This window comes from Microcaecilia unicolor, chromosome 2, assembly GCF_901765095.1.
Source record: "Microcaecilia unicolor chromosome 2, aMicUni1.1, whole genome shotgun sequence".
NCBI classification, from domain to species: Eukaryota; Metazoa; Chordata; class Amphibia; order Gymnophiona; family Siphonopidae; genus Microcaecilia; species Microcaecilia unicolor.
Window position 1 is genome coordinate 493,521,670 of NC_044032.1, and position 16,465 is coordinate 493,538,134.

The 16,465-nt window shown below is 42.0% G+C and overlaps 1 protein-coding gene across 1 annotated transcript in view; it reads left to right on the forward strand.

The window, feature by feature from the left end:
• Positions 1-16,465, forward strand: part of HGFAC (HGF activator) — a 152,938-nt gene that overhangs the window by 133,283 nt on the left and 3,190 nt on the right. Inside the window, exons 11-12 of the mRNA XM_030191140.1 lie at positions 307-446; positions 7,138-7,275. Of these exons, the coding sequence (XP_030047000.1) occupies positions 307-446; positions 7,138-7,275 (278 nt within the window). The remainder of the gene's footprint in view (positions 1-306; positions 447-7,137; positions 7,276-16,465) is intronic.

Sequence of the window (16,465 nt, forward strand, 5' to 3'; positions counted from 1 at the left end):
CTGACATCAGTCATTGACTTGTATTAAGTGGAGGCACCTAAATTTTGGCACTCCAGCACAGTTTTGTGTTAATATTCTATAAGGGCTTAGGTGTGCCTATGTACTGTTACAGAATTGGCGCTAAGCACAGTTCATTGTGATGCTTACATCTTGGCGCAAAGTAATTCATTTTATCAATAGCTTTGGCAAAACTAGCTTTGGCAAAACTAAAAAAAACAGGATTATCTTCACATTCTATGGAGCAGGACATTTTTTACAGTTTTCTTCAAACTGAACTTAACTGATTTCTGCTTTTTCTTTTTTTAGCCCACGGATATCAACAGTTACTGTGATTCTGGGTCAGCACTTCTTTAATACAACAACAGATGTAACACAGTCATTTGAAATAGACCGTTATATCCTGTATGACAAATATTCAATATTTAGCCAAACTAATCATGATATTGGTAAGTGTTTAAAGCATTTTGCGTGCTATCTACAAAAATTCAACATATTAGTCTAGTGCAGCAGTTCTCAACTGGTGTGTAGTGTGTCATGAGCACCCGGGAGGCGTGTTGCATGGGCCCGGCACACAGGCAGAGCAGTGGTGTGCAGTCAATGTCTGTTCCCTCCCCCAAAAGGTAACAGCAATGTCCTCACCTCTCCCTCCTTTGCCCCCCCCCGAGTTCCAAAACACCACTCTCAGCTCCCACCTCACTTTATGAATCCAGTACCTCTTCCTTATCCTCCCTCAAGTCTGTCCTCCTCACTGCCATCCTTCAAACTTCACTACTCTTCCAGCAGTGCTAGTGGTAACATGCTGCCGGAAAGACCCAGAGCCTTTTCTACTACTACTAATCATTTCTATAGCTCTGCCAGATCCCACCCACACATAAACAGGAAGTTGCATCAGTGGGGCAGGACATGGCAAAGAAAGGCTCTGGGTTGGCCAGGCAGCATGTTACCGCTAGCACTGCTGGATGGTTTGAAGGATGGTAGTGAGGAGGATGGACCTGAGAGAGGATAATGGTGAGGTACTGAACTTGTGAAGGAGGGGGAGGCTGAGGGAGAAGTACTGAACTGGGGGGGGGGGGGGGGCTGAGGGATAGGTGCTGGAATCATGGTGGGACTGAGGGAGAGAGGTGGTGCAATCATGGAGAGAGGGCTGAGGGAGAGGGAATAGACCCATGGGGGGGGGGGGGGGCTGGGGGAGAGGTGTTAAATTTGCATGGGAGGGGGAAAGGAGAAATGTTGGATGTGGGGGGCACTGGGGCAGGAAAGATGCCAGTCAACAGGCGAGGGAACCAGGAAGAGAGGGGGAAATGCTGAACTATTGGGGGGGGGACTGGAGAGAGAGGAAGATGCTGGGCTATGGAGGTGGGGTGGGGAGAGAGTGATTGAGAGAGATGCTGGACTGTGGGTTGCAGGGAAGAGAGGGGGAGAGATGCTGGACCCATAGGAGATGTGCCTATAGAAACCTAAACACTGCTCCTTCCTGATTTGTGTAGGCAGTAAACCACACTTAGCGAACTTTCACTTTTAGTGTGCAGTTTGCTGCCTATATAACTGGGAAGGAGCACGGCATCAAAGTTTGTGTAGCCACCTCTTCTGCCAGCGGGCTGGGTTTCCTGTAGTCACTCTCCCCTTGGAGCCACTGACTTAAAGAACATTGAAGCTGCACTTTTTTTCAGGGGCGGGAAGGAGGAGGGAGAGAGAGGGGGAGACAGGGAGCTGCTGGACCATAAGGGGAAGGGGAGAGAGAGGGGAGAGGGAGCTGCTGGAGCATAAAGTGGAAGGGGGCAGAGAAGAGACTGGGTGCTGCTGGACCATAAGGGGGAAGGGGAGAGGGAAAGGACAGGAAGCTGCTGGACCATAGAGGGAAAGGAAAGAGATATGCTGAGTTACAAGTGTGGATGGAGAACGAGAAGATGCTGGGCTACAGAGGTGTAAGAAGGGAGTGAGAGAAGAGATACTGGGCAAGGTAAAACCTTTTGTGAAAGGCCATGGGGGTACTTTAGAAGATGAGTGAGAAAAGGATGGTGAGTACAGGAGGGTAGACTTGTAGTAATGGGGAGTGGGTAAAAGAGAAGGGAATATGAAACCAGGGAAGGAATGAGACAGGAAAACTAGGGGTGAGAGGAGACAATGGAAACTGATAAGTGAGTGGAATATAGGTGGAGGACTGAAGAGTGAGAGAGTAAAATCTGAGTGGGCAGATAGAAAAGAGAGAGAGAGAGAGATAATATGTCAGAGATAACATAGAGGGGCATAATCGAAAGGGGCGCCCAAGTTTTCCTGAGGCCGTCCTCGCAGGATGTCCCAGCGAAGGGGCAGGGAAACCCGTATTATTGAAAAAAGATGGACGTCCATCTTTCGTTTCGATAATACGGTCGGGGACGCCCAAATCTTGACATTTAGGTCGTCCCTAGAGATGGTTATCCTTAGACTTGGTCTTTTCTGATTTTCGGCGATAATGGAAACTAAGGATGCCCATCTCAGAAACGACCAAATACAAACCCTTTGGTCATGGGAGGAGCCAGCATTCATAGTGCTCTGGTCCCCCTGACATGCCAGGACACCAACCAGGCACCCTAGGGGGCACTGCAGTGGACTTCACAAAAAGCTCCCAGGTACATAGTGAGCCCCCCCAAAACCCACTACCCACAACTGTACACCACTACCATAGCCCTTATGGGTGAAGGGGGCACTTAGATGTGGGTACAGCGGGTTTCTGGTGGGTTTTGGAGGGCTCGCTGTTTCCTCCACAAACGTAACAGGTAGGGAGGGGGATGGGCCTGTGTCCACCTGCCTGAAGTGCACTGCACCCACTAAAACTGCTCCAAATATTTTTAAAGATATTTTTTGAGGGTGGGAGGGGGGATTAGTAACCACTGGGGGAGTAAGGGGAGGTGATCCCCGATTCTCTCCGGTGGTCATCTGGTCATTTCAGACACCTTTTTGTGCCTTGGTCATAAGAAAAACATGACCAGGTAAAGCCGTCCAAGGGCTCGTCAGGGACGCCCTTTTTTTTCCATTATGGGTCGAGGACGTCCATGTGTTAGGCACACCCAAGTCCCGCCTTCACTATGCCTCCGATACGCCCCCTTGAACGTTGGCTGTCTCTGCGAAGGAAAGCAGTTGGGGACGTCCAAAATCGGCTTTCGATTATACCGATTTGGGCGACCCTGGGAGAAGGATGCCCATCTTCTGATTTGTGTCGAAAGATGGGTGTCCTTCTCTTTCGAAAATGAGCCCGATGGGTTTCCACCCCCACAACTTTTGCAGTTATTCTAAAAAGTCTCTCAGTTCCCTTTCACATGCCTCCTGCTCATGCCTTGGGAAGATGCAGTGGTAGCACTAATCCTCTTTCTTTCCCTTCTTTCTCCAGTATGGTTTATGGTTTATTAAAGCTTGCTATACCATCTAACTGCCATGGCAGAGCAGTGCGGTATACAATCTAAAAATTTAGAAAGGAAAAGAGCTCCATTAATGACAGTAATGGTGCACATTCATTCTAATAAAGAGAGAGGACAGAGAAGCAGAACAGTAAAATAGAGAAAAAAAATGCAGTGGTCAGAGCTATCAAAGGGAATCCTTGTGGAAGTAAAAGTAGCAAAAAAAGGATGTGGGTGAGCTGTACTAGTCTCACTTAACATATAATCCACCTCATATGATTATTCAATTTCTCACTGTCCCGTCCCAGATCAGGAGCTATCTGCTTAGGTAATGTAGGTCCTGTCAGAAGTCAGGCACACCCCGCTCCAACTTCTCCCACCTGGGGTTTCTTTCCTTCCAGCACTCCAGACTCTTCCACCAGGCCTTTAATGGAAGAAGTAACTAACTTGTTAGTCTCACTCACATACACCAGGAGTGACTCGGACTGCACATACTGCAGCAGGGCATGTTTATCCACTCCTACCCTAGCTAAGATAATATTTGACCATCTCTCTGAACTCATGTTCAACTTTCTTTAAATCAGTCACCTTACTTTTCTTACTCTCTTACCTACCTATATGTTACATCTTTTCTTTACCCTTCACTATCAATTAAAATGTTCTGTTACATATTGTGTTGACATTGTAAGTAGTATACCATACCACACTTTGTATTGTTTTTTGAATTTTTTTACTGCTGTAATTGCCTATTGCTCATGTTTGATCTGTTCTTACTGTACATCGCCTTGAGTGAATTCCTTCAAAAAGGCGGTAAATAAATCCTAATTAATAAATAAATAATAAAAAATACTTTGATGCCATCTTCCTTTTGTAGAAGCCTCCAACACCACATTCCTGTCTTGGCACCCATGTCTTCCCCCTCGGTTCAATGAGTCTCGACGAGGGTGGGCTACCAAAGACCCAAATTTTACTCAAACCATAACTTTTATCTCTCTGGCCCTGCCCCCAGGGGCTGGCCCTAACAATGATTTTACCACCTAGCTGTCAGTAGCAGCTCAGTCTCCGTAGTGACCACCCTGAAAAGCTCTCCTCCCAGCCTTTAAGTATGGGCATTTATTTGGGGGGGGGGGGGGGTCACTCATACATGGGGGTGTCCGCAGAAAAGCAGGTGCAAGTGTCTGCAGATACTTTCTGCCTGATATTTAGTACTATTTAACCGGCCAGAATGACTGCTGACCGGTTAAATTGTGCTTAATGGAAACGGGATGATATACCGCCTTTCTGTGTTTTTTGGAACTACATTAAAAGCGGTTTACATGTATATAAGCATTGATAACAGCATCTAGCAAGCAATAAAAGAAGTAATTAGCACTGATTAGAATTTAGGCGCACAACTCGCTAAGCATATTCTGTAACAATGTGCACCAAACTTCTTTTTTTTTTGTGTGTGTATACTGAATTTATTTAAATTCTCTTCATTTTTATTTTACAAAATTTAAACATCACAAAAAATATTCCATGAAAACTCTATGTAAAAAGCACTCGAAAATGATCTGCACTTTTATATACTACTGTGAATCTTTCCACCAGAAATGTAAAACAGCTGAGTAGATGAACTGTATAAACCAAACACAGTAGAAATGAACATACTGTATCCTCATAAAGATGTTCCTTTGTGGTACAAGATGAATTTTGTGCTAAATAGCAAAAAGAAATGAAAAGCAAAGCTGATTAGCCTCAGTCAGACCCAACCTCTGTAAACTTACCCTAAACCTTCTCCACACAGTAGCTACAGTAATGACAGGAGTAAATGAAACTGAAAGGAACATACCTATGTGGACAGAGTAATCGCTACCCATAAATCACAGCACTAAGATAAAGGTCACTAAGTTGCTGCTATGAAAAATACATAACTAAGGGGGTCTTTCACCAAACTTCTAATGCACAGAGCCAAAAAGGGGTGTGGTTATGGGTGGGGAAATGGGTGTTCTGAAATGTAGGTGCCTAGTTATAGAATATGGCCCAGTGCGCCTAAATCTACGCGCTGAGATTTACACCAGGTTTTCATGAGTGTAAATGGATGCATGCAGATATTGGTGCTGAAATATCAACTAACCCTATTCTATAATCAGCGCCTAAATGTAGAATTATAGAATACACTTAGTTGGCACTGATTTCAGTGCCGATTTTTTTTAGGTGCCATATCTAAACTCTCCTATGCTCAGATTTTAGTGCAGTTTAGTAAAAGAGCCCCTAAGCTTGAACCTGAGGCAATGTCCAAGGTCACATTACTCTGATCCTCCTCCTCATTCTGCTGGGAAGGTAGCAACAGCTGGGAATAAGGTAGGAGAGTGATGGGGCCAGCAATTGCCTCCAGAGTCCAGGATTGTTAAAACTTCGAAAAGTGAATCTACCCTTCCATCTTTGATCCCCAGGATCACAGCTAAGCCCAGTTTGTATTTTTCATGAGCTGAGCACCATCGCTACAGGGGAGGAGAGGCTCCTGGCTCTTGATGATACAGGGCTGAGGTATATGCTTGTTTCCCCAACCCAAGGCTGTAGGCTGGGGAGTTTGTCTGAGTGATTTTGGCTCCTGGGGCTTCAGGACTAGGATGTGTGTGATGGAGTTTCCTTCTCTTATTGATTCAGTACTAGGATCATGTGTGTTCCCCTGCTCTGAGACTACAGGACCCGAAGAAGAGGAGGAATAAGAGAAGATAGAAGGGAAAGAAAGGAAAGAAAGAGAGGGAGCAAGAGATTAGAATGAGATGGGAGGGAGGTCATTGCTCAAAGCCCACCTCTTCAATGTCACCTTCGGCACCTAACCACCACACCTCTACTCAAGAAATCTAGACTGCACCAACTTGACATTTCGTCCTTTAGATGATAAGCTCCTTTGAGCAGGGACCGTCCTACTTTGTTAATTTGTACAGCGCTGCGTAACCCTAGTAGCACTCTAGAAATGTTAAGTAGTAGTAGTAGTAGTAGAGAGGACAGTAAGAAGGAGGGAGGGGTTAAAAAGAGAGTAAGGAGAGAGGAAGGGAAATTGAAAGGAAAGAAAATTGTGGGGGATGGGGTTGAGTGGAAGAGAGTGTGCCGCAGACACCCCAGCCCGCTATTCATTCACCTCCCACTCCCTAGGAGGCAGATCCTAGGGAAAGCAGGAAAGTAAAGGGTATGGCTATTTGTCTCATCTCTGTGAACCTTGCACCCTGCCTCCCTTCTTCCCCAGCACATAAAAGAACTGAAAATGCCAGATATGATCTCCCTTCACCCCTCCCCGCTCCCCTCCACTTGATAAATTCTTCTTTGATAGGGATCCCACCTCCCATTTGGCCCTCTCCAGGATTTGAAATGCCCTGTGTGGCCCTTCATATGAAAGACCGAGGGCCCTGCTCTATGGGATATATACTTACTGTGCGGCTGGGGATAGCTGGGCAATTGATCTCTCTTCTATCACTTACAATGTTACCATGTTAGGTACAGGTCTCTAATTGCCAGCATATTTTACTGGGCATATGGGGCTCTTCATTTTCAAATATAGTGAAAGCATATGGATGGGGGTGAGGTTTTTATGAGGTTGTTAGCTGCCTGGCGTGGTTGGCGCCTGTTAAAATTAAATCACCTGCTTTCGCTTTATAAAAAAGCGGCGCTTGTTCTTCAGTTCCAAGTGACATATTCACCAGGGACTTCCCTGATGTCTTCAACCTACAGCTGAACCCATGCCAGTGATCTCGGTAACAGCTTTTTTTTTCTTCTACAGCGCTCATTAAATTGAAAAAGAAGGACAACCGCTGTGCCAAGAAAACACAGTTTGTTCAACCCATCTGTTTACCAGAACATATTTCTTTCCCTGATCAGCATAATTGTGAGATTGCTGGATGGGGACATATGCATGAGAGTAAGTTATAATTTAAACATATAAAGAGACAATGACTGTGACAATGTAACCCATCATACTACTCCTTCTCCCCTGCCTCATACAGAGTGCAGCCACCCTCCACCTCATTTTCAATTCCCTTCTCACCCAATCCCAGCCCATTCCACCTTAAATGCAATAGTGCCCTATCAAAATGCAAGTTTTACACTTTGTAACAAAGAACCTCATCTTATAACCTTATCCATTTTGCCTTATATTTTTTTTTAGTTTATGAGCTAGGTGTTGGTTGGTATGAGATAAGAGGTGGCTGATTGGAACAGTAACAAAGGTTGAAGCACTGACTGGTGTCAGTACTCACAAGTGTTAAACGTGTGCTAATCAAAATATTTTCTTGTGTGCGAATATTAGGCAAATGGCCTAAGCTCTGTCCAAATCCTATATAATAAAACACACTTCCAACATTCTGAAGCTGACTGCATGGCTGAGGCATTCCTGCTCTCTGTATCCATCTCCTGAATTGACATCACGTACTTCCGGGTTCGTCACAAGCAGAAGTGACCAACCACACGAGGTTTCTCGGCTTCAGAATGTTGGAGGTGCATTCTATTAAATAGGATTGGTCAGTTCCTTGAAGCACAGCCAGAGCTCAGCGTCCTGCACAGTAACACTCACACACCAGAGAGAGGGAGGGAGGGGGGGCCTGACACCAGAGAGGGGGGGAGGTATCTCTGTCACACACACACACTCTCTCACAGTCAATGTCTTTCTCTCTCTCACACACTGTCTCTCACACACTCTATGTCTCACACTGTATCACATTCACTCTCTATGTGTCACACAGTCACTCACACACTCTCTTGGTCTCATACACTCAGTCTCACAGAGAGTCTGTGTCTCACACACACTCTCTCTCTTGCACACACTGTATCTGTGTGAAACACACACTCTCTCTCTCACACTGTGTCTCACATAAGCACTTGCACCCACTCTCATTCTCACACACACACACACTCGCACATTCACTGTCTCTCTCACACACAGTCACTCTCACATACACTCTCTCAAACATACACACTTCGAGGAACACCTTGCTAGCGCCCGTTTCATTTGTGTCAGAAACGGGCCTTTTTTACTAGTCAGTTATAAACTACCTCACTAATCAAGCCCTTGGTTGAGATTTGTCATATATTCATAAACTGAAAAGCAGAGATTCTATGTTTTGGTACAAAAAAAGCCAGGTTTCTGTCTATTTCCATACAGTGGGAGGTACAAAAGGGTACTACCCTTTTTGCTGAGGTTATATCGGTTTCTTGTTCAAATGTTCAGTTTAAAACCTGTTTTTTAATCTTCCTGCGCATTCATGGTTCTGGAGTAGAATTTCTCAAGAAGTATTTTTGAGTTTGTAAGCCTGCCTACAGTCTATACCGAAGGTGTCCATCCTCGGTTCTCGAGGGCACAATCCAGTTGGACTTTTAGGATTTTGCTAATGAATTTGCATGAGATCTATTTGCATGCACTGCCTCCATTGTATGCAAGTAGCTCTCATGCATATTCATTATGGAAATCCTGAAAACCCAGCCTGGTGAGGGCCAAGGTTGGACACCCCTCGTACATTAAAAAAAAATCAATGTTGGTACAATGATCAAGATGGCGACGTGAACGGTTGTGAGGCTCAGTAGCTCCTGAGAACAACATTGTTTCTGTGAGAGGATCACTTACCCGACTTCGCGATGGGTAAGAGAAAGGGGAAGACGGCGGTTCCCTCCTCCGCGGTTCCGCCTCCGTTACCCACCTCTCGTCAGACGACTATGGAGAACTTTGGAGTTCGAGCCCTTGGAGAGCGGGCGCTCACTTCGGCGGACTCAGCCATTTTGGGCCTTGAGTGCAGCATAGAAGGAGCGTCGTTGAGCCCTCCTTCCTACACTGCTCCTCCGCGACCCGGAGACGATTTGCTGACCATGGGGTCACAACTACCCGAGAATGGAAAACCGGTGTTGGCTGTGGAAGGAGGACCTATGGGCACCTCGACCCTGGGAAAAGAAACATCTATATTGGATATTGTTCCACCAACCCGGGAGATCGTGGCAGTGAGTACCGGAGGAATTGTAAGACCTTCAGTGGTGTCGCTAGACACACTATGGGACGCCATACAAAGTGTGAATAGTACTTTATTATTAATGAATGCCTCAGTTAAAGGTGAAATACTTGAGATAAAAAAGTCTAATAAGGATTTATTTGAACAAACTCAAGAACAGAACGTGAAAATTATTAAAATGTCAGGAGAAATTGAAGAATTAAAAAATTTAACTACGACTTTGATTAAAGATAGAGAAATCCAAGAAAGAAAATTGGAATATCTGGAAAATAATGGACGCAGGAACAATTTAAGGTTCCTGAATTTCCCTAAATCGCCTCTTATTTCCTCTCTGGACTGTTGGAATGTATTGTATTTTACATGCATTGCCTGTCACCTATTATTTCTCTGTGATTACTCTGTGACCTCTGATGTGAATTACTTAGAGAGGTCACACAGCTATGCAACTTCCTGTGGGGGTTAGATGCAGCACATGCAGCACATGGAGCACATGGAGCTCATGATCTCTCCTAACCTGAGAGGATCTATGGTGGTGTGAGCATCCATTACCATCTAAGCACATGGAAGGAGCTGATAAGACAAATGTATAGTAATATGTATATATAAGCCTGTCTGATTATAATCTAACTACAAACTGTGAGTAAACAGATGTTTTGTTACTTCAACTTTAAAGTGACTCAGCAGTGAATTATTCTGGGGTGAATGAGAGAGAGATGAAGAAAAGAAATTAACATTTCTAAAGCTGAAGCTGTGTGTACTAAAATCTGCTAATTATTTACTACAAATAATCCAACAAAAGGGTTATGGGCCCAGGGTCCAGGAATTGAAAAAGAAGAGAAATATTACCAGGCAGTAAAAAAAAGCCACATTTTTCTCTTAAGTTTTAAAGGAAAGATTCAGTCTGTCTCTCTCTCCCCCCACACAGCAGACAGAAGGCTAAGAAAATGGCTGAGGGAGGAAATTCACCATTTTTCTATTCTCTCAAGATGCCTAAATTAACTGAGTTTAATTATCAGCAGTGGGAACTAAGATTCATATGTCTCCTTCGAGCAAAAAGATTAGATATATGCTTAGACCAAGACAGAACAGCTGAAAATATGGCTGAATGGGACAATGCAAACTATTATGTGAAGTGCATGCTTTTGGAAGCTCTCTCAGAGAAACAAGCCATATTAGTGGAGGGAAAAGATACACCAAAGGACATTTTATATAAACTGAGAACTATGTATGCAACTACATATGCAAAGCAGCAACCAATTTGGTTGGCAGAGTTGAATGAAACCAAATTAAGGGATAAAAGTAAATGTAATGATCACATTATGCATCTTATGTCTTCATTTCAAAAGTTAGAACTTTCTGGAATTCCCATGTGTGATGCATTGAAAAGAGCATTTCTTTTTACCTCACTATCAAAGAAGTTTGATGTTTTTAGGTCTGTAAATGAGGCCATTGAAGGGCAATCTTTTGAACAGGCAACATCAAAACTAAGGCAGGAATGCATAATAAATGATTCTGAGGAGATGTGTTCTCAAAGCAAGTCAGAGAGAAATGAAACAAATTTCTTGGCAAAGAACAGAGGAAGGCGGAGCTATGGGAAAACTCCACCCAAGGGCAAGCTGATTTGCTACTCATGTGGAAAGGAGGGACATGTATCTAAATGGTGTAAGGAAACACAAAACACTCCCTCTAGCTCACCTAAGCCAATGGAACTAAAGAATTTTCAAACCAGGAAATGTATGAAGGACAAAGATAAACACAAGGGCTTTCTAATGGCAGAAAAATCTTTGACTATGGTAAATGATAATTCAAATGAAAGTACTTGGATTTTGGATTCAGGGAGCACATGCCATTTAACCAATTGTAAGAATTTCTTTCAGGAAATGTGTCCAGAGGAAGGTATTCTTAAAACTGCAAACGCAGGGACTGCTCAGATCCAAGCAAAAGGTATTGGATTCTTAAAATGCAAAGTGTCTAATGAAGTTAAAGAAATTCCTGTAAGTGATGTCTTGTATATTCCCCAAGCAGTTTGCAATATGCTTAGTGTATCTACATTAGATAAGAAGGGATTTGTGATTCATTTTGAAAACAGTAAGTGCACAATCTCTAAAAATGATGAAGTGTATGCTGAAGCTTTTATGCATAATGATGTTTATAAGCTGAACATTTCAGGTGAAGCCTCACATATGGCGCAAGTAAGGAAGAATGATGGTAAATGTAGTCTGGAAATCTGGCATCGCCGCCTGGGACATCGTGATTCTAAGGTGATCCAGGATCTTTACAGTAAGCAACTAGCCACCGGCATTCAGATAAGTGCAGATGCTGGTAAAATGGAGAAATGCATAGACTGTGTTACTCAAAAAGGTGTGAGACCCTCATTTCCTGCATACACAGGAAATAGGAGTAATAAAGTGCTGGACTTAATACACAGTGACTTATGTGGACCGTTTAATATCCCATCATTGGGAAATAACAGATTTGTGCTAATATTCTTGGATGATTTCTCTAGATACTGTGTGGCCTATTTGCTGAAAGAAAAAAGTCAAGTCACAGACATGCTGAAGAAATACGTAGCCATGGTGAGCAATAAATTTGAAAGAAAACCAAAGGTTCTTCAGACCGACAATGGTGGTGAGTTCACTTCACAAAGCATGCGCACATTTCTAGAACAAGAAGGCATTCAGCATATCACAACAGTAGCTTATACACCAGAGCAAAATTCTGTTGCAGAGAGAAAATTTAGGTCACTTGTGGAAATGACCAGATGTATGCTGTCAGATAGCAATCTCCCTAAAAGACTATGGGGGGAAGCCATTCTCACAGCAGTGTACCTACAAAACAGAATGCCAACTAAAGGCGCTGAGCGCACACCACATGAGACATGGCATGGTAGGAAGCCAAACCTGTCACACATAAGAACATTTGGAAGTACAGCATATGCTCATATACCAAAGCAAAGAAGGCATAAGCTGGATTCCACAACAGAAAGGGGCATTTTAGTTGGCTATACTCCAGGACACAAAGGATATAGAATTTTGAATCTGAAAACTGGCATTGTTGGCATAAGACATGTTACATATTTTGATGAAAACAAAAGGGTTGATAAAGGCTGGATTATCCCAGATGAGCCTTATCATCCAGAATATGAAACTAGAACCATAATAGACATGCCAGTGTATATAAATGCCATACCAAGGCAGATGTCTGAAAGCAACTCATCTGTATCTAACGAGGAACAGGCAGAGGAAACAGACACAGAAAGGATCATTGAAGAAGACAGTACAGTTGGAGAAGGGGAATCAATTGGAGAAGGACTCTCAGATTTAGAGGATGCAGAAAGGTCAGACCAACCTGTTGTCAGACGCTCATCCAGGGAAAACAAAGGTGTTCCACCCCCAAGACTGTCTTACTTAACAAAGTCAGCAGAAGCTCAAGAGCCCTTAACATGGGATGAGATTCAGAAAATGCCAGCAGAAGAAGCTGCTGAATGGCGTAAAGCTGCACAAGAAGAAATTGATGCATTGGATAAAAATAATACTTGGATTCTTACAAAATTACCTCCTGGCAAGAAAGCTATAGGATGCAAATGGGTATTCAAGTTAAAAAGGAATGCACAAGGAAAAGTGGAAAGGTATAAAGCCAGATTAGTGGCAAAGGGATATCTTCAAAAATATGGAGAAGATTTTGATGAAGTGTTTGCACCTGTAGTGAAACACACGACAATAAGAACACTTCTGAGCATTGCAGTCTCAAAAGGCATGCAAGTCAACCACATTGATGTGAAAACAGCATTTCTTCACGGAGATATAACTGAAGACTTGTACATGGAACAACCAACAGGTTTCATAAATACAAAACAAAGACAGCTAGTGTGTAAATTAAACAAAGGTCTTTATGGATTAAAGCAAAGTGCAAAATGTTGGAATGATAAATTGCATGAAATATTGACAAATTTAGGATTTAAGCAAGGTGAAGCAGATAAATGCTTGTACACTAGGTGCAGAAATGGACAATATGCATACATTTTAGCTTTTGTTGATGATCTGCTCATTGCAAGCGAAAGTGAGCAAGAGTACAAGGGCATTGTACAATATTTAAACCACAATGTTGAGATAAAAGAACTTGGTAATGTGTCATACTATCTTGGTATAGAAATTGAGAAACAAAATGATGGTTCTTATCTTCTAAGCCAGAAGCAGAAAATAAATGAGCTTATTGAAAGTTTAGGTATGCAAGATGCCCAAGTTGTAAGCACTCCCATGATCACTGATTTTCTGAAGGATGAAACAGTAAGAGAACCTTTACCAGATAACATCCAATATAGATCAGCCATAGGTAAGCTTTTATATCTAGCTACCACATACAGGGCTGATATAGCAAATGCAGTAGGAATTTTGAGCAGAAGGGTCAGCTCACCTACCAAATCAGATTGGACTGCAGTTAAAAGGATGGTAAGGTATTTAAAGGGTACCATTGATTGTAAATTAAAGATTTCAGCCAATAGTAATCCAAAACTAATATGTTACTGTGATTCAGATTGGGCAGGGGATCATTCTGATTATAAATCCACAAGTGGATATGTGTTTATGTATGGAAATGTACAAATTTCATGGGCCAGTCATAAACAAAGTATTGTGAGTCTGTCTTCTACAGAAGCTGAATACGTGGCCGTATCGGAAGCGTGCAGAGAAGTGATGTGGATTGAAAAACTTTTGCTGGATTTCGGAATAGCTGAAAAGAGACCAATCCAGATAATGGAAGATAATCAGAGCTGCATCCGACTGTCACAGAATGACAAGATTCAGTCACGCACCAAGCACATCGCAACGAAATACCACAACGTGCGAGAGTTGGCAAAAGAAGGGGTCATCAGTCTACACTATTGTCACACCAGTGAGATGACAGCTGACATCATGACCAAACCGTTACCCAGAGAACATTTTGTGAATCTGCGTATAAAGCTTGGACTTTGTATGAATAAATAATTGCATGACAGTTATGCATGAGAAGGGGTTTGTTGGAATGTATTGTATTTTACATGCATTGCCTGTCACCTATTATTTCTCTGTGATTACTCTGTGACCTCTGATGTGAATTACTTAGAGAGGTCACACAGCTATGCAACTTCCTGTGGGGGTTAGATGCAGCACATGCAGCACATGGAGCACATGGAGCTCATGATCTCTCCTAACCTGAGAGGATCTATGGTGGTGTGAGCATCCATTACCATCTAAGCACATGGAAGGAGCTGATAAGACAAATGTATAGTAATATGTATATATAAGCCTGTCTGATTATAATCTAACTACAAACTGTGAGTAAACAGATGTTTTGTTACTTCAACTTTAAAGTGACTCAGCAGTGAATTATTCTGGGGTGAATGAGAGAGAGATGAAGAAAAGAAATTAACATTTCTAAAGCTGAAGCTGTGTGTACTAAAATCTGCTAATTATTTACTACAAATAATCCAACATGGACATGCTCAAGAAATATTTTTGTGATGTACTGGGAATACCCGTTGAGGGATACCCCCCCATAACGAGGGCCCAGTACATAACTGGGATAATTAAGGTGCCTAAAGAACAACTTCAGCCTGCTCCTAATTCTGATCTAAATTTGACAGAATTCTTGGAGAGTTCTCTTGAATTAATAACCGAAAGAACAACATTACTAGTCACCTTCACTCTTGAACCTGATAGAAATAACATTCTTCGCTCATACTTTCGCCATATTAATGATTCTTTCTTGGGACAAAAGATACAGGTTTTCCCTGATATGGCGCGAACCACACAAAAAAGGAGAAAAGAATTCTTGATGTACAAATCAAGAGTTCTTAAACTAGGAACTTTCATTTTAAAATTTCCTTGTAAATGTTATGTCTCCTTTGCAAAAGTGAATTTTGTGTTTTTTACGCCCAAGAAATTATTGGAGTTAATTGAATTAAAAGAAAAAGATGTTTCACCTGTAGAAACTCCCATAGTTAATGCTGTATAAGCCGGCTGTGATCATCCATTTTTCCCATCCGTTCGTAATAGTTATACTATGTTATTGTATTACTTAGTAGAAATTTCTTGGTATCTTGATCTATTTCTTCTTATTGTGGACAAATTATAATGTTTATGTCAAGATTATATCAGTTTGATATAATGTATTATACTGCTATTATAATTTCTGATATTTCCAATACATTTATGTTGGTGGATATAAATGTAAAAAGTTAATAAATAAAAAAATTAAAAAAAAAAAATCAATGTTTACTTGTTATCTCAGATGCTGGGGAGTTGAATTATAGTTCTACAAGAACCAAAATCTTGAAGGGCAGAGTTCCACAGATATGGAACTCTCTTCCTCCTGAACTGAGGCATGAATATTACTATTTTTCATTCCGTAAACAATTACAAGACCTGGCTGTCTGGACAGTATCTGCCTTAAGAGTCTGCCAGCCTAGGCCTCTGTGCAGAATTGTCATATCAGATTTAGTCGATGGAGGTAGTGGGTTGAGAGTTGTTTATGGGTTTCATGATTTTTTTAATGCTAGACCTTGTTTTATTATAGAGGTATGCTTTGAGTTAAATTGTTGTGAAAACTTGATTGTATTAGTATTTTAATATATGATGTATTGTTTGTTTTGTAAATTTTATGCAATCGTTGGTAATTGTTGTGTGAATGGAATTTTCAAATCCTTCCTAAGTTTGTTAAAGTTAAGTGAAATAGAAATGTGCTTTTAAATCTCATTCAATGCATTTATTTGTTCATAATTCATATATTACACCCGCTTGAACAAAGATTGTTTAAGGTGGATTGGATTCCATTAACAGCCCACAGGTTTACATTAGAAGGAGGTTTGAAATGACACTGAAAGTGATGCAACAAATCAGGCATTACAGATAATTTAATAGCTTACACCTCAATTCCTTCCATATCTCAAGGACCTGCAGGTTATGAGAGAACACAGTTTACACCACTAGCAAAAAAAGAGAGTAGCAGATAGAAGCTGTGTGGAAATGTCCATTAGCATCTATTGTACCAGGTTCAGTAGTTGGTGCCTTTGATTCAGCATGTACAGTTGAGAATGACTCTATGACAGTATAAGTATTTATTTTTAATTTTTGTTTGTTT